The 25,879-nt window shown below is 43.1% G+C and overlaps 1 protein-coding gene across 6 annotated transcripts; it reads left to right on the top strand.

The window, feature by feature from the left end:
* The first annotated feature begins 11,315 nt into the window (after window positions 1-11,315).
* On the top strand, window positions 11,316-21,116 carry SLITRK3 (SLIT and NTRK like family member 3). Of its 6 annotated transcripts, XM_056807306.1 has the most exons (3): window positions 11,316-11,740; window positions 12,607-12,801; window positions 17,732-21,116. In XM_056807306.1, the coding sequence occupies exon 3, from the start codon at window positions 17,750-17,752 to the stop codon at window positions 20,699-20,701; it is 2,952 nt and encodes a 983-aa protein (XP_056663284.1). In that variant the 5' UTR covers window positions 11,316-11,740; window positions 12,607-12,801; window positions 17,732-17,749; the 3' UTR covers window positions 20,702-21,116. The 6 variants fall into 6 exon arrangements, with proteins under 6 accessions (XP_056663284.1, XP_007502331.1, XP_007502329.1 ...); XM_007502269.2 differs by lacking the exon at window positions 12,607-12,801; XM_007502267.3 differs by lacking the exon at window positions 11,316-11,740 and having other exon boundaries at window positions 11,758-12,801.
* The last annotated feature ends 4,763 nt before the right edge of the window (window positions 21,117-25,879 follow it).

Here is a 25,879-nt window from a genome sequence, read left to right as displayed (position 1 = left end):
TAGCTTTTATATAGTACTTACATATTCCTGGAACTGTGCTAAATATTTTACAAATATTGTCTCATTTGAGCCTCATAACAATTCTGGAAAATAGGTGCTAGTATTATTCCCATTTTACAGATAAGGAAATTGAGGCAGAGGCTATGTGACTTGCCCGAGGTGACATAACTAGTAAGAATTTGAACTGAAGCTTTTCTAACTCCATGTCCAGTGCTCTATTTTATCAACTAGGTATCTCATTTTCCTCATCTGTAAAAATTGAGTGGGTTGGATAGATGATTAAAGACTAAATTTCTTTCCACTCTAAATGTAGCATCCTATAATCTCTGTATTCTATCAACTGAATGTTTTAAATACCTGTTTTGATTCAATGCATTCGTCATACCTAAGCACATGTGAGACAACCTGTCAGTGTATGAAGAATGAGATGGGTTGAAGAAGTACTCTGACTCTGGCTGAACAATCATAGAGAAATTACTGACTCTCAGTTTCCCTAAATAATTTTCAAAGAATATAAATTGAGGGAACAACTGGGTGGCTCAGTGGATTGAGAGCCAGGCCTAGAGACAGGAGGTCCTCAGTTCAAATATGACCTCAGACACTTCCCAGCTGTGTGACCCTGGGCAAGTCACTTGACCCCCATTGCCTAGCCATTACTATTCTTCTGCCTTGGAGCCAATACACAGTATTGACTCCAAGACAGAAGGTAAGGGTTTAAAAAAAAAAAAAAGAATATAAATTGAATGAGTTGCTAATCTGCATCATTAAAGAGACATTCCATTTGGGGAGTTGCTTACATTCATGAAATGACAGGTTTGTACTGCCCCCTTTCTACATTCTCCATTTGGCCAACTTCTCAAGAACCTTGTGCCTCATTTCACAACTTAGAAACATTTACTACTTTGATACAAAGTTGAAAGTAGTTTAGGAACTGAAACACAGCTGTATTGTGTGCATGTGAAAATAAACCTAGTATTCATTTCACTCATTTGCAGTGCCTAGCAGTGCCTAAAGTCTACAGAAATGCTAGATTTGAAGGATGGATGCATGGACACATTCATATCCACTATTTTTAGAAAAAAAAATGTATTAAATCCCTACTTAGCTAGACCCTCTTAGTAGTATGCGTCATTGGCTAAACTTTAAGAACCTAAAGAGTCACTTTGTATATACCCCCATGCCTGCAGCAGTTTTGTGGAGACATTTTCTTCCAGGCACTTTTCTAGCCAGAAATACACAAACTGTTCTTCATCCACATGTGTCTATACCGGCAGAAGAATGATTTTTCAAAGTCCAGTCCAGAAGAGCCAAACTATTTCCTAGTGTATTAAAAATAATTTCATTACACTAATAAATCCAGAGATGAATTTCTATTTGTTGTCACTAAGGAGTGATATGGTATGGATAGTGGAAAGAAGGAGAATCTTGGAGACAGAGGGATCTGCCTCCAAGTCCTGACACTAACAAAGAACTAACATGACCGCAAGCAAGTTACTTGAAACTTCTCAATTCCCAAATCAACTCTCCAAGATTATAAATTATAAATCTAAATCCAAGCAGTTCTCTAAACTAATGAAAGCCCGTCCATTTTCCTCCCTACTCCCCCCTCCACCTTCCAAAAAGAGGACCACAAATCTAAAAGCTGAGAGGAACCTGAGAGTTCAAGGAGTCCAGCCCAACCCCGTGTTTTCCAGACAATAGAATCCCAAGAAGAAGTGAGTGAGTTGTCCAATAGTTCCACATTCTGGTTATAGAGTTTAAATCAGAATCTTTGAAACAAGGGGCAATGCTTTCCCCACTGTACCACTACCTTTATATCAGGGGCTCTTAAGCTGGGGTTTAGAAACTTACATCAAAATGGATTTAATATGGTGATGATTTCATTCTTAATATATAGGATTTTCTTTGCAATCCTATGGATTTTATTTCATGCATTTAAAAGCACTTTGGGGGGAGGGGGAGGGGAGATGCTCTGCACAGCTTCACCAGACTGCGGAAGGGGTCCACAACTCAGGCGTTAAGAGCCTGTATGCTATGTATGCTACTACTAAGCAATATTTGGGCAGCCAATTCTGTGACTTCACTGACATGGATGAATTCCCTTCTACCAACCCAGATCAGCACCGAATTTTAATAGCTGATACTTGCATAGCTCTATACTGTTTGCAAAGTATTTTACCTGCATTATCTAAGCAGCAACACAAGGAAACTCTTACGCTTTTACGTGGAGGTTGTGGTGTTTCTGGTTACCCTCGCTGTAGCAAATTTTAAAACAAACAAAGGAGTGTTCCTCAAAATAACTAAAGGAGAGTGGGCTCCCGTTGACTCGTCAACACGTCCAAAGCACCATCGGATGCAACCGAGACCCCGCTGCCCCCAGCGGCTGGACGGACCCACGCCGCCCCTCCCTACCCGGCTCCGCTCCATCCACGAGGTCCTTCCTCCTTTCTGCTCCTACGCGATCCAGGGACTGGACCAGATCCACGTTGCTTAGAATACTCCCAAGGAATCCCTGATCCCGATGCTGCCCGCCCCAGCTCCTCCAGCCCTGGCAGCACCCGGCGTCCTGGGAGCCGCCCCAACCCCTGCTCTCCTCCCCGCCTCCACCCCGCCGCCCAAGATGCTTTGACAGCTCCAGGTTCCATCTCTAGAGAAGCTCACCCTCCCCATCATTCGAACAGTGACAGAGCCCCGGGCTGGAACGACGGGACAGCAGCGCGCCACCTGGAGGCTTCCTGGGAACAATGCAGTGAAAGGGGGGGAGAGGGAGGTCGGGTCCGGGTGTACACAGAGGAGCTAGACTGATCCCCAGGACCACTGGAGTGAGCACCCTCACTTTGCTTATACAGCCTGGCTTGCCCTCTTCTCAGCAGCCCGAAGATGCACTGGACTGTTATTTCGGATGCCTCTGAAGTGTTTTCCGTATCCCAGAGAAAAAAATCATGCCTTCAGATGCTCAATTCACCCACAGATGGTAAGTGAACAGGCAACAGTGTGGCAGAGAGTGGAAAGTGCCCTGGCTTTGGAGTCAGAGGTTGTGGGTTCAAATAATGCTTATGTCATTTAGTATTCATTCTCCTCACTTGGGAAATGAAGGTGTTAGACTAGATCGGGGCTTCTTACCTGGTGTGTGATTGTGTGTGTGTGTCTTCTTTGGCAGTGTGATGATCTTTGTGGGCCCCCCTTGGTAGTTCTGTGAACTCTGTGGTCCCCTTTGGCAGTATGGTGAAGCTGAGACCCTTTTTCAGAATCAAGTTCTTCAATGAAGAATGAAAAATACAAAGGAGAAACCACAGATTAGGGAGATTAAAGATGGATTTCCCACCCACCCCCACCCCCAATCAAAATCCTCAGATCCTCTGTCATCCATTGGTGGACTCCAACTTAAGATCCCCTTGGACAAAAGATTTGTTCAGTCCTTCCAAATCTAAATCTGATCATGGTTAATCTTGAAGAAAAAGACTTAAGGAGTCTCCATCTCCTTTTACATTGAGATTCCTGGCAGCTTTCTTAAAAAAAAAAAAGAAAGAAAGAAAAGAAAAGAAAAAAAAACAGGAAAAGACTTTAGGCTCCTTAACTACCACAGTACAGCATGTAAGACATGTCCTTCAGGTCTCAAACATGACGTTCTTACTTAAGCAGGAGTAACAATGTGGACAAGGGCTATGTACTGCATTGAGTTAAGTACTGAAGGTAGAGAGTTTCTAGTTTTCATAATGCCTGGCACATAGCAAACATTATATTTATATATATATAATTAATATTTGAAAACTTTACATTGATATGATATATAAATAACCATTACATAGTGTGTATATATATATATATATATATATACACACAGGTCAAATTTGAACCCAGGGCCCCCCAGTTTCCTGGCTCTCTATTCACTAAGCCACCTATTATATATTGAAGCTTCTAATGGGATGATTATGGGGGAAAGGTATTAAAGATATTGTTTCTGATTTTATAGATAAAGAAACTAAGGCTAGGGAAAGGTTCATTGACTTGGTAGTGAGCTAGGCAAATGACAGAAACAAAATTTGAACTCAGAACTTTTTGACTCAAGGGCTAGCATTCTGACTCTGTAAACCAGGTGACTTTCTCTTAAAGCTGAAAAATGTGTATACCTGATATGGATGCTTAATGAGTTGGTTGGCTGAATAGAGTATTTGAAGTATTATTTACTGAAGTATGCATTTTAAAATGTGATGATCTGGCATTTGTATTATTGTTATTATTAGCTTTCTATATTTGGTACCTAACATGATAAATGAGGTTTCTCCTCTCACCTCACTCCTGCCCTCCATAATCCCAGCTTGAGTTGTCACCTCCATCATGAGTCCATTACTGATGGCTCCACCTGTTACCAATCTCTCCCTCCTATAATTGCTGTGTATTAATTTGCCTATGCTTTGCATCACATCTGTCTACATGCTGTATTTCCCCCAGTGGAATATAGGGTGACAACTGTTTATTTTTGCCTTGTCACAACATCCTGGATTCAAATCCTGTTTCTGTCACTTACAGGTTTGGGGTTCATGACTAGATAACTAAACTTCTTCAAGCTTAAAAGTCCCTCACCCATAGTAGGCACTTCAAAAAATATTTGGTGAATTGATTTGAATTTTCTTACAAAATAAAAGTTCAATATTTGACTTTTCAATTAGAGAACTTTGTGCCATGGTCTATGCATTTGTTCATTCATTCCACAAACTGATATTAATATCTGAAATTGATATAGCACTTAGAGGTTTACAAAGCACTTTTCCTGCAGTTATATCCAAAACAATACATCGACTGCATAATATGTCCATTCTGCAGTCTGATCTGGCCCAGAGTTTTGTTCTATGGGAGCCCCTTTAGGAGATGAAAACTCTTAAGAGCTTCAAATTCACATCAGTATTTCAAGAATTTCTGGCAGGATAAAACATTGCAGGCATTTATTTCATCAGTATTTCCCCAGAATGTTTGCTTTTTTGCATTTACCACACCACAGATGGCTGTCTCAAGAGAAATGCATTAAGCATGCTCAAATGCAAAGAAAAGTGGGTTTGTTTTGCATGGTTTTGTGCTGTTCTGTTTTAATATATAGAGAGAACAGGTGGCATTTGGTTTGGAAATGTCAGGCCCTAATGGCATCATTTTCTAAGGCTGCAGATATGTCCTGCAAATTAATGGGGTTTCAGAATAATTGTGAGCCATCAAATAGAATGGTTGTATTCTTTGGCTTGTAGAGTCACTGATCTTTCAAAATATAATGACTGTAATTGATTGCCTGTTGACAGATTGATATAAATATCTACATTTGGGGATCTCAAAGAGGTTTGCAATTAACAGTAGCATTTAATAACACTGCTGTTCTGTGGGTTCAATATACAGACCTGAGATGGGACAAGAAAATAATAAATTAGAAGTTGAAAGACTCACTGGAACTTAATATTTCTAGCAGAGTTTCACCATCTTTCCACCTCTTACTTTCCAAGGCATTGTCATCCTCAAGTGCTTACCATGTAGTTGCTATAGGCAAGGTACTCTTCTAGACTTCTACCAAGAGAGATAGTCTACAATAAGATACTTTTCCATGGTACTATGGTAAATATTAAAGAGCATCTCAAAAAAGTATGTCCCCTTCCTTTCTGAACACTTAATTAGATAATAGGGAAGAAGAACCGTATGATTTTAAATTGGAAGGAATCTTAGGTATCATCTAACCCAAGTCTCATTTTATGGATAAGAAACTGAGTGAGGGCTATTGAAGTAAGTATAGTATGAATAGTATGAATCAGGTATCAAGTAACTGAGCTAGAATTCAGCCAAATCCAGGTTTCTTTCCAAGAACTGAAACTAAGAGTTTGGGGGCCCAAGGAAATAAATGCCCATGGAAGGAAGCAAAAAATTTCAGGTGTGTACACCCCTTATCAAATCAATTTTAATTCAGAATGTGAAATTAATAAAAATATAATTAAGAGAAATGCAGGTGACTAGGAGAAATAGTTACTCTAATTCATGAGTTCTTAAAACATTTCTGTGTGTGTGTGTGTGTGTTTGTATAAAGTCTTTCTGGCATTCTGGTAAAAATCTATGTATCCCTTCTCAGAATCATATTTTTAAATACATAAAATACAAAAAAATTTAAAAAAGAAACCAATTCTATTAAAATGAAATATAACACGATACAATACCGCAGCAACAACCACAAAAAACTAAATTCACAGATTTACACACACACACACACACACACACACACACACACACACACACACACACAAAACTAAGCAGGAGGAAAAAGAAGTAAGTAAAGAATCTTTGGTTCAGTTGTGAAGAATGTTTATTCAGATATTTAGACTTACTTTTCTGAAAAGCCCAGGACCTACCTGGAATGATACATTTACCTTCAGATGTCCATATGAGAAAAGAGAATCAATTTAAAAAGTCAAGAGGCAGAGTTACAGATACAAGAAATCACTAAACACTGGTTGTTTCATGGAAAGGAGTATTGAAAGGGAATTTAGATAAAAGAGAGAGCTACTGAACAAAGTCTTGTATTTCTAAGAGCCATTGCCCAATAGATAAATTGTAAAATTATATGGGAGAGCAGTTTTCAAAGGAAAAAAATATTCTGAATTATCCATACAATATGAAAAACTGAACTAAATTACTCATGATTAGAGAAATATAAATTAAGGAAATCTGAATTATCCATACAATATGAAAAACTGAACTAAATTACTCATGATTAGAGAAATATAAATTAAGTAAGTTAAAGATATAACATCTATTCATCCATTAGATTTGCAAAGACAGCAAAAAAAAAGAACATATAAAATATTGGAAGGGCTACAGGAAAACAGAGACAGGTTTAGCTGTGAATTGATCAAGTCACTCTGGAAAACAATTTGGAACTACACCCAACGAATTTCTGAAGTGTTCATACTTTTGGAACTAACTATTGAGCTATTAGGATTATGCCACAAAGAGAAATGCAAGAAAAGAAAAAAAAGAATTGTGTTTATGTATATTTATGTTGTCTAGATAGAAAAATAGATGATAGACAAATAGACAAGTAGATAGAATAGAATAGAGAGACAGACAGACAGATAGATGAAAGAGAGAAAGACAGAGAGACAGAGAGAGAGAAAGACAGAGAGACAGAGGGAGAGAGAGAGAGAGAGACAGAGAGAGACAGAGACAGAGAGAGACAGAGAGAGACAGAGAGACAGAGCGAGAGAGAATTAGAACCAAAAAAAGTATCTAGACATCTGAAGTAAAACAGAGTGGCTACTCAGGCAGTCACACAGGCAAGGCAACTGCTTTTGCAGCTATAGATGGCTAGAGAGGTGGCTTGGAGCTGAGTTGATTGGCTTAACTGTGAGTTGGGCAGAAGTTAGGAGAGATCAAAATGTAGGAAGCCAAAGATATTTGAAATTAAAATTTAATTATTTTGGAAAAATTTTATGTGAACAAAAAGAATAAGAGAAAAGTTACATCTCATAAATCAAGTTCCACTTTAGAACCATGTGCAGTTCACTTTATTTTTGAATTTCCTGCCTATATTACTTGCTTATAATGTCAGTTCAGTTGCATTTAATATTTTAATTAATTTATTATGTTTTATAAATAATTAATATATTATGTGATATTATGAATAAATCTTAATATTTAATAACTTTGCCAAGCTCTGGGGGGAAATCCCTGTTTTCAAGGATTCCCCAATCTAATGCGGCAGACGATATGCAATTAAAAAACTACATGCAAAATCTATACATGATGAATCGGGAGTAGTTTTAGAGGGAAGCACTGGAAAAGGTTTCTTCAAGAGAGGGGACTTCAGTTGATATTTGAAGGAAACCAGGGAAGCTTAGGCATGAGGGAGGAGGAGAGAGAGCATTGTAGGTGTGGGAGACAGTCAGTGAAAGCATTCTGAGGAAAAAGCAGTGTCATGTTTGAGTAAGAGCCTGGGGCCATGGTCACTGGTTCACAGGGGACGTGAATGGAAGTAAGGTAAGGGGTAAAAAGACTAGAAAAGCAGAAAAGAGGCAGACAATAAAGGTCTTTGAAAGTCAAACAGAAGATTTTAGATTTGACCCTGGAGATGAGGGAGCCAATACAGTCGCTTGGATGGGGATGGGGTTGAACTGGACAGAGCTGAACTCTGGGAAGATAGTGGTCCACACTTTGGGCCCCCATGCCCAGGAACCTATACTCAAGGCCTATGTTCCACAAGATGTTCATCAACAGGGAGGCATCAATGTATTTAAGGATATATTTTAAATGGCAAATGCTGTTTTTCTAAAACTTAAAAAAAAATTCTCTCTCCAAGTATCTAAATAGTCATTCCCATATTCTTCACTTCTGTTTTAAATTGCTCAATCTTAATCTCCCTAGTTCCCAACATAGTATGGTGTCGTATACATTGTAGGGGTCCAAATAAATGAACTGAATCAGAATAAAATTCCATGAATACGAACACTACATTTAGGAAACCTTTAACTTTTGAAAAGTTATATATATGCACAAATAATCATACCTATAGTTTATATGAATTATGGAATGTTATGTCTAGATCCTTTCAAATGGTTTTCATTATTATAGGGACATCAAAACTCTTTTCAGAAATCTGGCCTCAGATACCACTTACCCTTGTGACCTTGGACAAATCATTTACCCCCAATTGCCTAGCCCTCATCATTCTTCTGTCCTGGAACCAATACTTCTGAATTCTATGATGGAAAGTAGATACAGGATGTCTTGGGATCAAAACTGTTCTCAGATACTTCCTAGTTTTGTGACTCTGGGCAAGTCACTTAACCCCAATTATCTAGCCTAAACCACTCTTCTGCCTTGGAAACCATTTTTAGTATAGATTCTAAGACAGAAGATAGGGGTTTAAAAAAAAAGAAAAACTATTTTGCCTGAAATAGTTCCATTAACTGTAGCCACATTTAAGGACATGCCCTCTTTGTTAAACTGGAAGACAACTTGACACAATGACTAATATCGAAGATTTGGCTTCAGGAAGGCCTGAGTTTGAATCCTGGCATATACATTTCCTAGCTGTGAGTTCTTGGGCAAGTCAACATACCTCTTTGTCAACTTGCCTCTTTAGTTTGAATCTCCTTGTCTATGGAATAGTGATAATAATAGCACCTACCTCCCAGGACTGTTTCAAGAAAGAGTTGAGATTATGTAGGCTAAGCCTTGGCACACTTTAAAGTGCTTTCTAAAGGTCAGCTATTATTAACATGCTACCTTCTCTTGTTGTTCCCTAGTGGCTACCAGGCTGTGCAAGCATCTGCCCACAGAGAAGTCAGAGTGAATGTCCTGACCAAATCCCTTTTTTGTTCTTGGAGGACATCAAAAAGGAGAAGCACCAAAAGATAAAAACAAATCTCAAGGGGATAGATAAAAGTTTGTCTTAGCTTAATTTCTTTCAGGTCCAACCTAATACTTTGGGTTCCACTCAGCATGTGGGTATGTGCTTTTATGCCTACATATAAGGAATACGGGGTGCCCAAGGAAGGATTAGCCTCAAATTGTACAACCACTTGGAAGTGTTGAAGGAAGGGAAGCTCTAAATGACTCATCTCCTCACCATTCCTTCTCTATAGTTTCCACAAAAATCAGTGTGAAATGTTAGATGATACAACCTTTCCCCTCAGCTAAGAGATCTAACTTGAAACATTTGTAGGTGAAACCCAAGGCAAATATTCTTTGCATTTGCCCTATTATCCTGTGTAAATATCTGATGATTCCCTAAGCCTAGAAAATACTTAAAGGAGAGGTTTGTGGTTCAGGTCAGGACTGAAATACTATATTTTTAAAAAAGCTTTCTACCTAATAATTCTTATTTCCCGAGCTTCTAGGTCACCTTACTGAGAGTCCAAGTAATCTTAAAAGGAGTAGAAACCATTTGGAAGAACATAGGGCTTAATTTCCTTCTCTGTAAAAGAAAGGAGTTCACTAGATGGGCCCTAATGTCCCTTCCGGCTCTAAATCTCATATCCTAAGAGCCTTAGCCATTATAAGTTTCCAGCTTAAAAGAAAATGTGCACCCTGATAGAAAGCCAGCAGCCTCAAGTTGAATTTAGGACCTCTGACAAAAAGGGGGCCAAAAAAAAACCCTTCAGAAGGTACTGGTTTTCTTTGTGACCCCTGAACTTCCTCAAAGAAAACACACACACACACACACACTGAACCTGTTGTGTCTTTCCAGAATCTTGCATGTAACAGTCCAACAATGATTATCCTTTGTATCCTGTGCTCATAGCATTAGGATGCTCTGCATTACATGGAACTAGAGACGGAAGCAATGTCTCTCTGCAAGCCTGTCAAAGGTTTCCAAATATAGATTAAAAGTCCAGCCCTGGATTTTTTTTTTTTTTGCAAGAGGCAAAGGAGGGTTCTTTTAAAAGCTTTTAAAAAAATAAGGTCGTGTTCCTTTCCCATCTACAATTATAATAGCCACTCAAAACTCGCCCCCCCCCCCCATCTGCTACAATTTATTGCATGCTTTTGGCGAAAGAATGGCTCTAGATAAGAGATTTTTACCGGGACTACTTTTTTCTATTCAATTAGAGAGTTTGGTGGAATGCTTTTTTCTTTCCCCCCTAAATATTGTCGCCTGTGAAAAGGAGCTGTTAAAAAAGGGAAACGTTGGTTTGCTCTGCAGATTGGACAGAGCCTTGAAAGGACTGCATTCGTGTGACTGCAGAGAAGGGCGACAGTTTACTCCAACAGGGATGGGATGCTGGAATGAGACTTTACCCAAAGATGCGATACTTGTTAACACGACTGCCCCTGTTTCATTACTTTGTCACCAATCTGGCACGCATTGCCTTTCTTCGTCGCCCCCTATAGACACACTCACACGCCTCTGCCTGCGCGCGAGAACACACACGCGCGCGCACAACACACACACACACACACACACACACACACACACACAAGCCCCCTCAGTTACTCTCTTCTCTTAGGCAAGCGTAAATACTTGAAAAGGAAATGTGTGCGTTTTCCAACCCGTCCCCAGTTTGTCATGAAAGTGGAAGACAGGTTGCAGATCACTTAGAAAGAAGGTCCTGAATGGGAGGATCAGAGAGGGGCCACCCACCCAGCCTCCTCACTGTGCCAATCTGAGAAGTCCTGGGCAAGCTGAGGCTGTAATTTTCCAAACTGACGCTCGCTACCTCAAGAATGTAAATAAAGGAAAGTTAAAAATGCATCTCTTAGGGGATCCCAATGATGTTGAAACCTCTGTTCTTAAAACTGAGTTGCGCTTTGTGTATAGATGGGGGGAGGAGGAGAGAGGGAGTAAAAGAGAGAGAGAGAGAGAGAGAGAGAGAGAGAGAGAGAGAGAGAGAGAGAGAGAGAGAGAGGGAATCTGAGCAGAACGCGCCAGCCAGAGCCCCAAGCCCACTTCCTCCCTCACCAGGGGATCTGGCTGCGATGTGTGAGCGGACTGCAGCCGCATCCGCAGCAGCAGCAGCAGCAGTAGCAGCAGCAGTAGTGGCGGTATCTTTCTCCAACCGGCGGGGCAGGGCCAGAGGCTGGGGGGCATTCTGGCCCAGACTACGAGTGCTGGGATGATCAAGGGGGCAGTTCTGGGCTGTGGCTGCCTCATTTTCCAGTTTGGGAGGGGAGAGGGTGGGCAGGCTATTAATGGGGTGGGATTGCTCGTCTCCAGCTCGGCGTGGCCCCGGATGCCCCGATCTTCTGCTGGATAGTCCAGGCGCAGAGGCCGGTAAGTACCTCCTGATTCGATTTCCGTTATTTCCGGGCCAAGGAAAGTGGCACTCTGGGCGATCAGCGGCCAAAGACCTGGCCACTGTCATTGTAAGGTGTCCCCCTCCACCAGCACTCTGCATCTTTGCCCTTCTCCCAGTGCCCAGGAGCTCTAGATCAGGAAGGGGGCAGGGCGGCAGGTTCCCACTGTAAGAGGGCTCCGCTCCTGGACTAGGGCTCCGCTAGCATTTGCCCTAAATCCTGGAACCCAATGGCGCGGATCTAACCATATGGCCATCTTTTTTCAATCCCTTCCCCCACCCCCACCCCCATCCCTTCCCTTTTCTGAGCCTCTCCCCCGTCTGGTTAAGGCTGGCATAAATAGTTGGATCTGGTCCACTGTCAACCCCGCCCGCCGCCTCTCCTCCCCGCCCACCACCCACCTCCTCTTCACTCCTTACACCATCCACCCACCCCGAGGGAGAAGGGTAAAAGATGCCCTGAGAACGAAAGAAGCTGTCCCACCTTCAACCGAACTGAAGGAGGCACCAGGCAGGGATTGCCCTGTGAGTGACATCCTTTCCAGAAGAGGGATGAGGGGCGAGGAGAAGAAAGCAAGAGAGAAATGCAGCAGGATCTATCCCGCTTTGGGCTCCCAGGGACCATACACTTCATGTCCTTATCTATCTGAGAAGACCTCACTGGAAAAATTCAACTAATTCTGTCCTTGGAAACTTCAGTCTGATAGAGATCAAGAGCCACTAAAGCCGAGGTGCTGGGTCCTCAAGCACTCAGGGCTCTGGGGTAGCTGTGTTTGATGCTCCCTCCTCTCCCACCCCCTCAATCGGCATGCAGCGACCATTTCTCCCCTGGTCTTATCTACAGGATTTGAAGGTGGAAACACTTGAAAGGATTACAAGCGTGATTTGGTGGCATCTCTGAAAGTTGTTGGCTGGAGGAAGAGAGAGAACAAGGTGATGGCGTTATGGATACAATTCATCTTAAGGAGTTTGCAGCTCGCCTAGCCAAGCCACTCAGAGTAAACGCCGCCGGGAGTGCTTTAGTCCTCAACATGGATAGGTATTGACTGAGCTCTTTTTCTACTTTGCCTAATTGAAATCAATAATCTAACCTCAATGTTTTTTAGTGCAGGCATGCCTACTATATTTATGTAGGCATGGATGTGCTGCCCATGTTTCAATGAGTCTTGCATTTTTATTCAGTGCTTGAATGTTTAGCAAAATGTCTAGCAAGAGAATGAAAAGGGACAAGAGACGGATAAATGTATGTCGAACCCCTTGTAATTAGAGCAGGTGGTGAGCAACACCAATAAATAGGCCAGGTGAAAGATCTGAGGCTTCCCTCTCCTTCCCTGCCCCCACCCCCATCGGCCTGTATACGTTGCTCTTAGAATAAAAAAAAAAAAAAAAAACTGATTTTTGGCCTCTTATACTTGACCATTCTGAACACCAAAGCATTTTGCCTAGATGTCAGAGGATTAGGGAGGGGTTTGTAAGAGGCTTCTAAAAATGCATGATGCGGCGTTTAAATTATTATGGTTATTATTTTCTGGGGAAAAGCTCTTTCTGCCTCCATAGTGGCACATTCACTCAGCTCCAGGGAGATCTCTTGGAATTAAAGAGTAGGGTGATGCTATTGACTGTCACCCTGGAGCCTGGTAGAGTTGGGGAGAAAGGACTCCTTGTCCTGCTCTTTGATAAGTAAATGATGTCTACTGTCCAGTGCAATGATCTGATGAATGGGGGCTTCTTGGGGTCCCTTTGCCCTCTAACTTTTAGCATCCCCCCAGGAAGGATGCTCTCGAAAAACTGGGGTGGAGTGGAATTAACTGTTTAGTTGGAGTCGAAGAGCTTCAATGAGTGTAATTAAAGAGAAAACAACTCCCAGTTCCGGGAGGGTCATTTACAATCACTGCGTTGTTGCAAAGGATGAAATTTCAGTTGCCCCATGTTTCCTCAGCAGATCGTGGGTTCGAATAAGATCCTGGAAATATTCTCGAGGCTCTGCATTGGGTGGGGGGCAGAGGGTGGAAAGAGGAGAATGGTTGGGGGAGGGGAGCTGAGGAAGAGAAGGGGATTGGATTGTTCATAGCTGAGATGGGGAACTCAGTGAGTGTGTGTGTGTGTGTGCGCGCGCGCCCAAGCGCGTGTGCGTTTATATGTGCAGGATGCCAGGCTGGTTTACCTTGAATATGAAGGAACAGGGGTGGATCTAGCGTATTAGAGGGAAAATCGAACCCAATTGTGGCATGGTATATGAGACGATCTTTATTTAGCAGCGTCTACATTGCTTAATTGACTGCAGTTTCTCTTTAAAGCTCATGGGACCTGGGGTGGGAATGTACATGCATTTTTAGCGCATGTTGTCATGCATGGAGGGGCTGAATAGCTGGAAGGAGTGAATTGTTTATGGGGAACCTAGATGTTTGAACCTCTTAAGTTTCAAAATGGACAATCAAGGGGCGTGTTTTTCTTGACAATTTCCTGGCGACACTTGCTGGAAAATCCCCCTGCTAACTTTGAGTCCTGGGAAAACAGAGAGGCAGCCCAGTGCTGGGGCCACAAGGTCTCTTCCAAGTGGACCTCTGACCATCTGAACCCAGAGGAAGCCGACCAGCTGAGAATTTCTTCTAAGCAATTTCTTTCTGTGCCCACCACTTACTCTACCTTCTCTGGTTTCTCAACAAAGCTGCATTACCTTTTTTTGCGGGCTTTCCTGAAAGGAGGTGAAGATGGAGCTTTAAAAAGGAGAGGAGAATAATCTTGGAGACTGATATGAAGATCTGAATCCTAACCTGCCGGGTGCATCACCCTCTCTCACGCATACTGAACGTCTTCCCCCCCCCCTCCTTTCTCCCTAAAGAGGAGTTGGGAGGGAAGGCTTTGGCAACAGGAGCAAAGGGGTTAAGGTACTCCTCCCTGCCTCGAGCTTTTCCCGTTGGAAGAATGCGAAATGCCCTGCTGTTACCCGAGTGATCCGCTTCTCTTCCCAGTGATTTGCTTTGCCTCCCTCCCTTTGAAAGCAGCAAGCCAACACGAGGCTGTTGAATCCCAGAGAGGAAGAAGAAGGCTTCAGCTGCGGCACCAACAAAAGAACTCTGGGTGCAAAGAGAGTGGACGGGAATGCCAGCCACTGCTGGCACCCGGCAGCCCCCCCCCCCCCACCAAGGGGTGGACTGGGCTTGCGTTTCAGGGTACCCGGACACATTCGGGAGGGACTTCTCGGCCCCCTGCACCCAGGTCTCTTCTCGGTCAGTACTTGGAGAGGGAACTGTCTGTCATTCAGGCCGGGGCTTCAGGGAGGTTTAGGGGCAGGCCGGCAGGCAATCATACTTTCCACACCTTCTGAATCTATGGAGCCTAGCTGGACTTGGTGGGAGCCAACCCGCTGGTGCTCTGCTTTCCTTGCGGGAGAGTTCAAGGCCAATCCCCCCTCCCCCGCCCCCGTCATTGAACTCCCCTCCCCCTCTTCTCCCCAATTGAAATTATTCTCTGTGGCTGTTACTTCTTTCTCCTTTTGGTTTGCTAGCCTGGGTCGCTTCACCTCACCCCCTACCCCCAGTTAACAGAAAGACAAACGCGCGCTCATGCATATACACACACACACACACACACACACACACACACACACACACACACGCTGGAGAAAACTGTGCAGTCAGGGCTTCCCAGTGCGCGCTCCCGAACCCATGCTAAGCGCGTCCCCCCTTCATTTGTTCCTTTTCTCGGAGCTCATTTTCATGACGTGGAGAAGCCTGATCCAGGGCAACAACACATTAAAAAAAAAAAAAAAACAAGCGCGCGAGAGAAGCCCGAGATCCTCCACTGTGATTGAGCCTCCCTTCCTTCCACCCAACCCCCTCACCGATGTGCTGCTGGTGCCCAGAGAAAGCAGCAGCAGCAGCAACAGCGGAGCCGGGTGCCTGCAGCAGCCCCCTTCTTCATCCTCCATTGAGTGTGCCAAGCGGCAGCTCTGCCTTCTAAAGAAGCCCCATTGAGGAGCCCATCGCATTCACAGCACGTCTAAGGCTTGCATTATTTTTCCTCAAAAAAAAAAATCTTTTTTTACCCCTTTTGCTTCAGCCTTGACTGGAGGAAAGGAGAAAGGGAGAGAGAAAGAGAGGGAGAGAGACAGAGAGAGACAGAGAGAGAGAGAGACAGAGAGAGAGAATCCTTAAACTCTAGGTTTTTTTTTTTTCAGATGTGCTAAAAAAATTAAATTAAAAAAAATTTCCTTCAAAACAGGTAAGTCAAATACTCAAATACTTGTGGTGGGTCTTTTCTTTTATTGCCTAAATTTTTGAAACCTCAGGAGAAAGAGAAAATAACGATTTGATGCTAGATGGTAAAGACAGAAGGTATTAAGTAAATATTATTTTGCAAAGGAAACCGAGAGAACTGACTGATACTGCAATAGATCCTTCTCTTTCTCTTCCTCTTTTCTTTTAATGTAGATGTTTTCAAGTGGCTATCTGCACGAAGTGTGCTTCTTTTTCTCATGGACCCACCTTTCCTTGCAGCTGCATGCATTATTTAATACAAGTTAAATCCAAAGATTTATCCTTTCCCACTTTGCTTACAAATTCATTTCAGTACTTAAATTAGAAGCCAAATTGATAAAATACCTCCTTTATGTCACGCATGTGAGGAGGATAGATATGCTAATAAACATCTTTTTATGATTTCTCTTGATGGAAAAAAAAAAGAAGCCATCAATTTCAGATTGCTATTTCAGTGAGTGCCTTGGGAAGGACAATCAAATAAACTGCATTATTATAATTTATTCATGTATACATTCCTTTACATTATATGATATCCAAGGAAGCAAAAGGAGATCCAAATGGAAAAGAGCTGTCTATTAGCACAATATGTTGCTATTTTTCTTTTGAGAATATCTTTCTTTTGAAATGTATATAATGTGATAGCTCATTTATTCCCAAGTAATCTGGAAAATTTTTCAATCCATCTTTCAAAGCCCCCTCCCCTTCTCACCTCCCTTTCCCCCTAGTTTTTTACAGGCTCCCTTGGTTTATTTTAGGGCAAAGATATCATAATCCAAGCTGAGGTCTTCGAACTATTCAGTGCACAGATACTCTCATACTCAGGAGCCTTTAACTGTCACTCTCCTTAGATCTTCCAATTCCATGGATATGTTCTCGGAAAAGACTAATTATTTCTAAAGGCTTTAACCAAGCAAAGGTGTGGACAGTGTTTGTTTAATTAACATCTGCATAATCTTTTTTTTTTTTTGAGGGGCGAGGGAGGAAATTTGTGTTGCTGCTTATTATCTTCTGTTATCTAGCAAGATGTAATGTTTTCTCAAGAAAATCCTTGTCTTTCAGGGATATCAATCTATCTTGCCCACTCTTGCCAAAGGAAATAGAATGATATGTTCTCAGATCACTTTATTGCATCATTTAGCCTAATAACTTTAGGCCATTGTATTTTTATGTGTGTAAATATGTATGTGTGTGCATGTATGTATGCATGTGTATGTAGATCTAAATTTCAATGAATGTTCTCATTAGGTTTTTATTTGAACTTGTTAGAGGAGCCACTGATTTTTCCCTACTTATCAAGGGCAGGGGCATGATGGGTAAGGGGCATGGATATGGGGAGAAACTCTAATATGGAATATATCTTAACATTATGGATTCTGACTGCATCACAGTGAACAGTTTGACTTTCATACTTCTATTTGCTAAAGGGGCCACAAGAAGGCTGTTTTGGGGATGTGCCATTTCTAGGTGTGATGGCATAGGTGGAAGCAAAGGGTATTTCATGATGAAACATTTTAGTGGCTCTTATATCCAGAATATAGGGCACCCTAGAAACATTGAACCTAGCTCAGGTTTGTTTTGAATGTAGGCTTAAGGATGGCTGAACTTTCCATAAGGCTCATAAAAAGCCCCACATGTAGGAGTTTATTTTAAAATAGTGCATTATGACTAAATGCTTTTTAAAAATCCCCATTTTGATTTCTGTTGCAGTTTGATCAACACTGAGTGATGAAACCTCCCATGGCCGAAGCACTCCAGAAAGGAAGGATGCTGTGGATAATTCTTTTAAGCACAATTGCCCTAGGATGGACTACACCCATTCCCTTGATAGAGGACTCAGAGGAAATAGATGAACCCTGCTTTGATCCATGTTACTGTGAAGTGAAAGAAAGTCTTTTCCATATCCATTGTGACAGTAAAGGATTTACAAATATTAGTCAAATTACTGAGTTCTGGTCCCGACCTTTTAAACTTTATCTGCAGAGGAATTCCATGAGGAAACTGTACACGAACAGTTTTGTTCATTTGAACAACGCTGTGTCTATTAACCTTGGGAACAATGCTTTGCAGGACATTCAGTCTGGGGCCTTCAGCGGCCTCAAGATTTTAAAGAGGCTCTATCTACACGAGAATAAACTGGATGTCTTCAGAAATGACACTTTCCTTGGGCTGGAAAGTCTGGAGTATCTGCAGGCAGATTACAACGTCATCAAACGAATTGAAAGTGGGGCCTTTCGGAACCTGAGCAAATTGAGGGTTCTAATCCTGAATGACAACCTCATCCCCGTGCTCCCAACCAATTTATTTAAGGCTGTCTCTCTGACCCATTTGGACCTTAGGGGAAATCGGTTAAAGGTCCTTTCCTACCGAGGCATGCTGGACCATATTGGTAGGAGTTTGATGGAAATCCAGCTAGAGGAAAATCCCTGGAATTGTACCTGTGAAATTGTCCAATTAAAGAGCTGGCTTGAACGCATACCCTATACAGCTCTGGTTGGGGATATTACCTGTGAGACCCCCTTCCACTTTCATGGTAAGGACTTGCGGGAAATCAAGAAGACTGAACTCTGTCCTCTGCTGTCTGACTCTGAGGTGGAGGCCAGTTTGGGAATTCCCCAGTTGTCCTCTAGCAAGGAGAATGCATGGCCTACCAAACCCTCTTCCATGCTGTCCTCTGTCCACTTCACGGCCTCTTCTGTTGAGTACAAGGGTTCCAACAAGCAGCCCAAACCCACCAAGCAACCCCGGACACCTAAGCCGCCCCCGACGTCCAGAGGCTTATACCCTGGGCCAAACCAACCCCCTATTGCTGCTTATCAGACCAGACCCCCAATTCCCATCATCTGTCCTACGGGATGCATCTGCAGCTTGCATATTAATGATCTGGGCTTGACCGTCAACTGCAAAGAACGGGGATTCAATAACATCTCTGAACTTCTTCCAAGGCCCCTGAATGCCAAGAAACTGTACCTGAGCAGTAACCTGATTCAGAAGATCTACCGCTCAGACTTTTGGAATTTCTCCTCTTTGGATCTCTTGCACCTGGGGAACAACCGGATCTCCTACGTCCAAGATGGCGCCTTCATCAACCTGCCCAATCTGAAGAGCCTCTTCCTGAATGGCAATGACATAGAGCGGCTAACGCCCGGCATGTTCCGCGGCCTCCAGAGCTTGCACTATCTCTACTTCGAGTTCAATGTCATCCGGGAGATCCAGCCGGCAGCCTTCAGCCTCATGCCCAACCTGAAACTGCTGTTTCTCAACAACAACCTGCTGAGGACGCTGCCCACCGACGCCTTCGCTGGCACCTCGTTGGCCCGGCTCAACTTGCGGAAGAATTACTTCCTCTACCTTCCAGTGGCAGGCGTCCTGGAGCACTTGAACGCCATTGTGCAGATCGATCTCAACGAGAACCCCTGGGACTGCACCTGTGACCTGGTCCCACTCAAGCAGTGGATCGAGACCATCAGTTCGGTCAGCGTGGTAGGAGATGTACTCTGCGGGAGCCCGGAGAACCTCACCCACCGGGACGTGCGCACTGTGGAGCTGGAAGTTTTGTGCCCAGAGATGGTGCACCTGGCGCCTGCTGGGGCCTCTCCAGCCATGCCTGGTGACGTACATCCTGCCGGGGGCCCAACTGGCGCTTCGCCCTATGAGTTCGCCCCTCCCGGGGGTCCTGTGCCCCTCTCCGTGCTGATTCTCAGTCTGCTGGTCCTCTTCTTCTCTGCTGTCTTCATTGCCGCTGGGCTCTTTGCCTTTGTGCTGAGGAGGCGTAGGAAGAAGCTGCCCTTTCGTAAACGCCAGGAAGGGGTGGACCTGACAGGGATACAGATGCAATGCCACCGCCTTTTTGAGGATGGCGGAGGAGGTGGAGGTGGTGGAGGGGGTGGTGGCGTTGGGGGGCGGCCCAGCCACCCCTCCCCTGAAAAAGCTCCCCCTGTGGGTCACGTCTATGACTACATCCCCCACCCAGTGACCCAGATGTGTAACAACCCTATTTATAAGCCCCGAGAGGAGGAAGAAGCCTCCACAGTGGTGGCAGGCCAGGAGGCTGGGGTGCCTGAGAGGGGGGGTCCGGGGACACAGCCCCCGGGAATGGGCGAGCTCCTGGGCGGGGAGCAATTCCCTGAGACATCTAAGGAGAATAACAGTAACTACCGGACCTTGCTGGAGAAGGAGAAGGAGTGGACACTGGCAGTGTCCAGCTCCCAAGTCAACACCATAGTGACCATGAATCACCCGCATCCTCACCCCCATCCTCACCACCCAGCCGGAAGTGGGGTGGCGGGGGTTGTGGGCAGCACTGGGGGGGACTTGGCTGGGTTTCGGCACCACGAAAAGAATGGAGGGGTGGTGCTTTTCCCCCCCGGGGGAGGCTGTGGCCCTAGCAGCATTCTGCTTGATCGAGAGAGACCCCAGCCCACACCTTGTACGGTGGGCTTTGTGGACTGTCTCTATGGTACAGTGCCCAAGTTAAAGGAGCTGCACGTCCATCCTCCTGGCATGCAATATCCAGACTTACAGCAGGACGCCAGACTCAAAGAAACCCTTCTGTTCTCGGCTGGAAAGGGCTTCACAGACCCCCAAACCCAAAAAAGCGAATACCTCGAGTTAAGGGCCAAACTCCAAACCAAGCCGGATTACCTCGAAGTCCTGGAGAAGACAACCTATAGGTTCTAAAGGAAAGAATAATAATAATATAATAATAATAAAATTTAAAAGGTTTAGCGCTTTTTTTTTCAAAAGGAAAAGAAAAAAAGAAATATATCCTTTCCCCAATTTTCACCCAATTCTAATGAGTCAGTCCTTTTTCTTCCTCAGACCCTGCCCTGTCCCCAGCAAAACAAAATCCGCATGATAACTAGAGAATACAGATGTATGCTCTTACCCTCCCAGATGTGTTTTGGAGGATGGGCCATACTCAGATCATTAATCAATGAAGTGCCTTCGCAGACTTTTGCCAGCAAATGTTATCAATCATTATTTTTTATACTGAAACTTGAGACTTTTGACTGTGCCATGTTAAAGGTATATTATCTGGGATCTTTGTATTGATCCTGATTAAGTAAAATTCTGTGGTTTTTTTTTTCAGTAACTTTTTTTTTTCCTTTTGGTTTGTGGGGAGGGGAAAGAAAAAAAAAAGGTTGGCCTTTGGGGCTTTCTTTCTTGACCATCATGGCGCAGATTTCTGTACATGTATTAACAATGCAGTTTGCTGCATGCAGAGGGGGAGGGAGGGGGCGGGTCTTGCTCGAATGTTCTCACTCTTGTCTCATTTACATACGCACAGCTCCAGATTCCCATCCCTCCCCTTTCTGCCGCCTAGTCTCCGCGGGCGCGACCCCGCGCGTAGAGCCGCGCGCACGCACGTAGGTACACGCACACATGCATTCACTCATTTCCCTCTTCATACACCTATACCTTACCCTTCTAAGCATTTAGTCTCTTTACTACCCCCACCCACACTCACACCTGCGCAACTCTCGTCCCCTTTGGCCCTTCCTCCTCCCCCTTGGAATCCCAATCCCATCCCAGGCTAATTCTCACAGAACCTAAGAAGCCAGTGGCTGTAACCCACCCACCCATGGCGCGCTTGGGATAAACTACTTCGTTGACATTTCATCCTGATGCCAAGATTTTTGGAGAACATCCGCACTTTCTTATATATACATATATATAAATAGATATATATATTAAAATATAAAAAAGCAATTGGATATATATATATATAAATATAAATATATCACTAACAGCTTTGTAGGAAGCACTTTTAATGTTTTTTCTCTCACACACAAAGGTTCAAAAACAAATGTGCATATATTTATTCTGTAATTCCAGTGACTATCAATTGTAAAGGTAATGTTTAATCATTGTATAGTGATGATGCGTCTGGTATAGCTTTCCTAATAAAAAGAAAAAAAGTTTTGAAAAAAATAGACATATGTTGAGGATACAAAGCTTGACCTTGCCACCCCTGGCTAGGTCGTTCTGTTCCGGCTTCCGTTTTTGAGTTCGGATTTCCCTCTCCTCTCCGTCTCCCCCTTTCGATGAAAAGGTTTTTACCTTGCAGAGAAGTGGTTCAATTCTGATCCACTTTTCTCCCTCCCCACCCCCATCTCCCTCTTTAATGTTTAGTGAGATTTGCAAAAAGAAACAAACCAACAATACAAAATTGCTATTTGCTATCTGTTCTCCTTGCTTTGTGGTAGTAGCCGACTTTGCAACAGAGTGGCCAAGGTCAGTTCGAACCAGGTTGGCTTCCCAAACTGGAAGGAAAGGCGGGAAGTGAGCAGCGAATGAAGAAAGTTCTTGGATTGAGGTGCTCGCGGTTGGACAAGCACTGGAGAAGACTGGTTGCGTCTGGCCCTGAAGGAAGCCCAGCGGGAGTGCTACCGCCTTTAAACGTGCCCTGGGGGCAAGTGCTGAGATGCATTTTCTCTTTTGAAACATTCTCGCTCCGGATAAAAAGACCCTGAAGCCGGTTGGCTGGGAGTCTCGGCGCCCAGGCATTTGGTGGCTCTCATCTTCCGGCCTCCCACATTTTTGCAGAAGTTGAGCTTGAATTAAAAGAGAGGCTGCTGAACCCCTTTCTGCGTCTCATTAAAATCATGTTGGAAAAAGAAATTCTACTTGACAATAACTTCAGCGGTAGCCCACTGACGTGTGAGTGAAACCAAAGAAAATAAGGTTTTAAAATGTTTTATTTATGTATATATTTCAAGGCACTGGTTTCTTGGTCTTGGAGGAAACGGAGTTGACCCAGAAAAAAAAAAAGAAAGAAAAAGAAAGTTTGAGAGCCGGCACTGACGCCTATCGACCAGGAGAGGGCGCCAGAGCCCCAGCTATTCCTGGCCCCCGCAGCTACTGCAGGAGCGTGAGGATGGACCAAGTCTTGATTTTCATTTGTGCTTTCTCCAGATCCCTGAGCAGAAATCCACCCTTACACCCTGAATGTGATTCGGCGGACAGCACTAACGCACCGTACATCAATTCCTTTTTTTTTTTTAAAGGAGTCCAGGTATTGTGAGAAGCATCTCCTTAAGTTCGGGGTCTGGTCCAGCCTGGAAAAGACTTCACTAGAGCAAGTATTCTCTGCAGAGCCGCCGAGTCTGGCGTGCAGGTGGAGGACCCGTACACTGGCAGCCGCGCCACCTCAGTGTACCTGTAGATGTTAACGTTCAGAGCAAACGTCTTTCTTGGCAATGGAATGACTCATGCCTGACGCCTTTGTCAATAGATTCTTTTGGAGGCATAGCTAGGCATTCACTGGTAGATGAAATGATCTTCATGGGGATTTTTTTTTTCCTTCCTTTTTGAAGGGGAATGAGGGGCAAGTCTAATAGGAAATGGAAAAGTGCGGAGGAGCAGCGTAGGTAGGAGGACTGATTTAGAACTAAAATACAGTAGGGTGAGTTTATTATCTAGACCAATCTTTTCATTTTACAGATGAAGAAATTGAGGCCCAGGAGTTAAGGAACCTGCCGGAAGTCACTGGGGTAGTAAGGGATAGAGCCCGAATTTGAACCTGGATTCGCTGATGCCAAATCTGGTTTTTCTTTCATTGCACCAGGCTTCCCTGAGAGATCCAGTGGCTTGCCCAGGACAAAGCAGGAAGCTTGTATTGGGGGCAGGACTTGGAAATCTCATCTTCTGGACTTTAAGGTCAACTTTCGATTAAAAATGCCAGTATAGCATCTCTGCCTCTCCTGGAAGGCATTGCATTCCCTACATGTCCCATGCACTAGGGACCAGTATTGCAAGGACCTCTTCCCATTTTCTTCATATTCCCCTCCGATCTTCTGACTGCACTGGTTGTTATTACTTTTGCCTTCTTTCTTTATCTACCCTCCTCCCTCCTTCATTTCTTTCCCCTCATTTCTTCAAAAAAGAGGCATAACTAGAATGAACTTAAGTCAGTCAGCCTTTTAATTAGGACTCCCTTTCGTATCTCTGTGATCTAGTCATTGTCTGCATCTCTTCTATATTCCCTCTTTTTTATGTCCTAAACTCCTCTTCAGCCCCCTCTATACTAAAGTATGTTATAATTTGTGCCTTCATAATTGATCAAATGTTTTAATGACCCAGGAAAAGCATAAACATGGAACAAACAAAAACAGACAGAAACCCACCTCCAGCTACCAAGTACAAGGCAAGTTTCTTCTGATGGGAACCTTAACATCCTAGATAAGACAGTACCTAACATAACATGGCATATAATTCAAATCAGGTCGAAGTCCAAGTCCTAACACTCCTGTTTTATATATTCAAAAAGAAGGGCTGATAAAGCTTATCAAAGTCCACCCTACCACTAGTCACACTAATGTTCATATTTTAGTTAAAGTGCAAAAGCAACAATGACTCAGTTTAAGCAGGAGTATTCATTTCATCCCTTGAGAGGAAGCAAATCAATTCAATGAAAATAAATGTATCCTATGAGAATGGAATATTCTATTTAACTAGGCAATTTGAGGGCTAAATGGAGCCCCCCCTTCACACACACCCAAAATATATTTTTATTTGCACATTAGGAACACTGGAATCAGCTCTTGTGCTAACAACTCCCAGTCTCTTAAAGGTCTAGCTCTTTTTGTTTGTTTGTTTGTTTTTTATTTTTTAATTAATTTATTTAGTCAATTTAGAACATTATTCCTTGGTTACAATAATTACATTATTTCCCTCCCTTCCTTCCACCCACCCTTCCCACAGCTGGTGCGTAATTTCACTGGGTATTACTGTTTTTTTTTTTAAATGCCAACTGTGATTAGAATTGCTTTGTGAGCTTACTGCAAATCAGTCATATTTGATTTTTAGCTTGATTCTGAGTCATGATCACTTTTCACCTTAGTGGACCCAGATTTGAAAGGGATTTGCTATTATTATAATTTTTTTTAGTAATAATCATATTTTAGAATATTTTCCTTTACAAACATTCCCATTCATTGTTCATTCAGGAGATGGTTTGTGATAAAAAAAACTTTAGAGAACACCATTTTCAGTTCAATTCATTAGTAGCTCTGACCAGTTTTAGGCCCAGTTCAGTTTATCATTTATTCAGGAGCTTTCAAGAAATCCAAGGGACCTTACACGTCATCAGATCATACCCCTTCATTTTTTGGATGAGAAAGTTGAGGTTTCCAGAGATTAAGGGACTTCCTCAAGGTCACACAGTAAGCAATGACAAAGCTGAGATGTAAGCTCAAGTCTTCATGTTTCAAATTTGATAGTTATTTCAATGCACCAATTTTCAGTTTTTCTTTCATATTTCTCCATATCACTATATGAATATTATTGCACAAAATAATACTATTGCACACAATCCCACAATAATAAGTATGATGGTTTGGAAGTCCTCAGATATGTGTGATAATTTATTTATTAGCCAGAAAGTATTTTCCTCCTTTCTCATGGAAACAAAAAATTCTGGGGAAAAAAAGAAAACGTTTTTGAAAAAAGTGCATCACAAAATGAAGATGCAATGAGACAAGGTTTTTATTTTGTTCACTATAACAAATCATTATAATTCTGGTTGTAGAAAACCAAACAAGGCACACTTCTGCATCGGGTAAAGTAGGTTCCAGAGAACAAGGAATGCTGGGATTTTATCAAGTTGGGATTTGAAAAAATGTACTTAAGGAATGACTTTATAGGAATAGTGAACTGGAGGAGGGGCCAGTGAGCTCAGGATAAAACCTGAGGGCTGAGTGATGAAGGAATACATTTGAGTGATTGGCACTGGCTTAATGGGAACTGAGATCTCTAACTTATGATCAGCAAAAATTTGGGCCAGGAGACCAAGCTTAGTAAAAAACAAACCAACAAAAACTCATTGTGGAAGGGTTCTTCTAACATACCACAGGC

This window comes from Monodelphis domestica, chromosome 8, assembly GCF_027887165.1.
Source record: "Monodelphis domestica isolate mMonDom1 chromosome 8, mMonDom1.pri, whole genome shotgun sequence".
In the NCBI taxonomy this organism is placed as follows: domain Eukaryota; kingdom Metazoa; phylum Chordata; class Mammalia; order Didelphimorphia; family Didelphidae; genus Monodelphis; species Monodelphis domestica.
This window is presented reverse-complemented; position numbering and strand designations above follow the sequence as displayed.

Bases quoted from the DNA above. Each gene is read 5' to 3' on its own strand.
- SLITRK3 (XM_007502269.2), top strand. From the start codon at position 17,750: ATGAAACCTCCCATGGCCGAAGCACTCCAGAAAGGAAGGATGCTGTGG.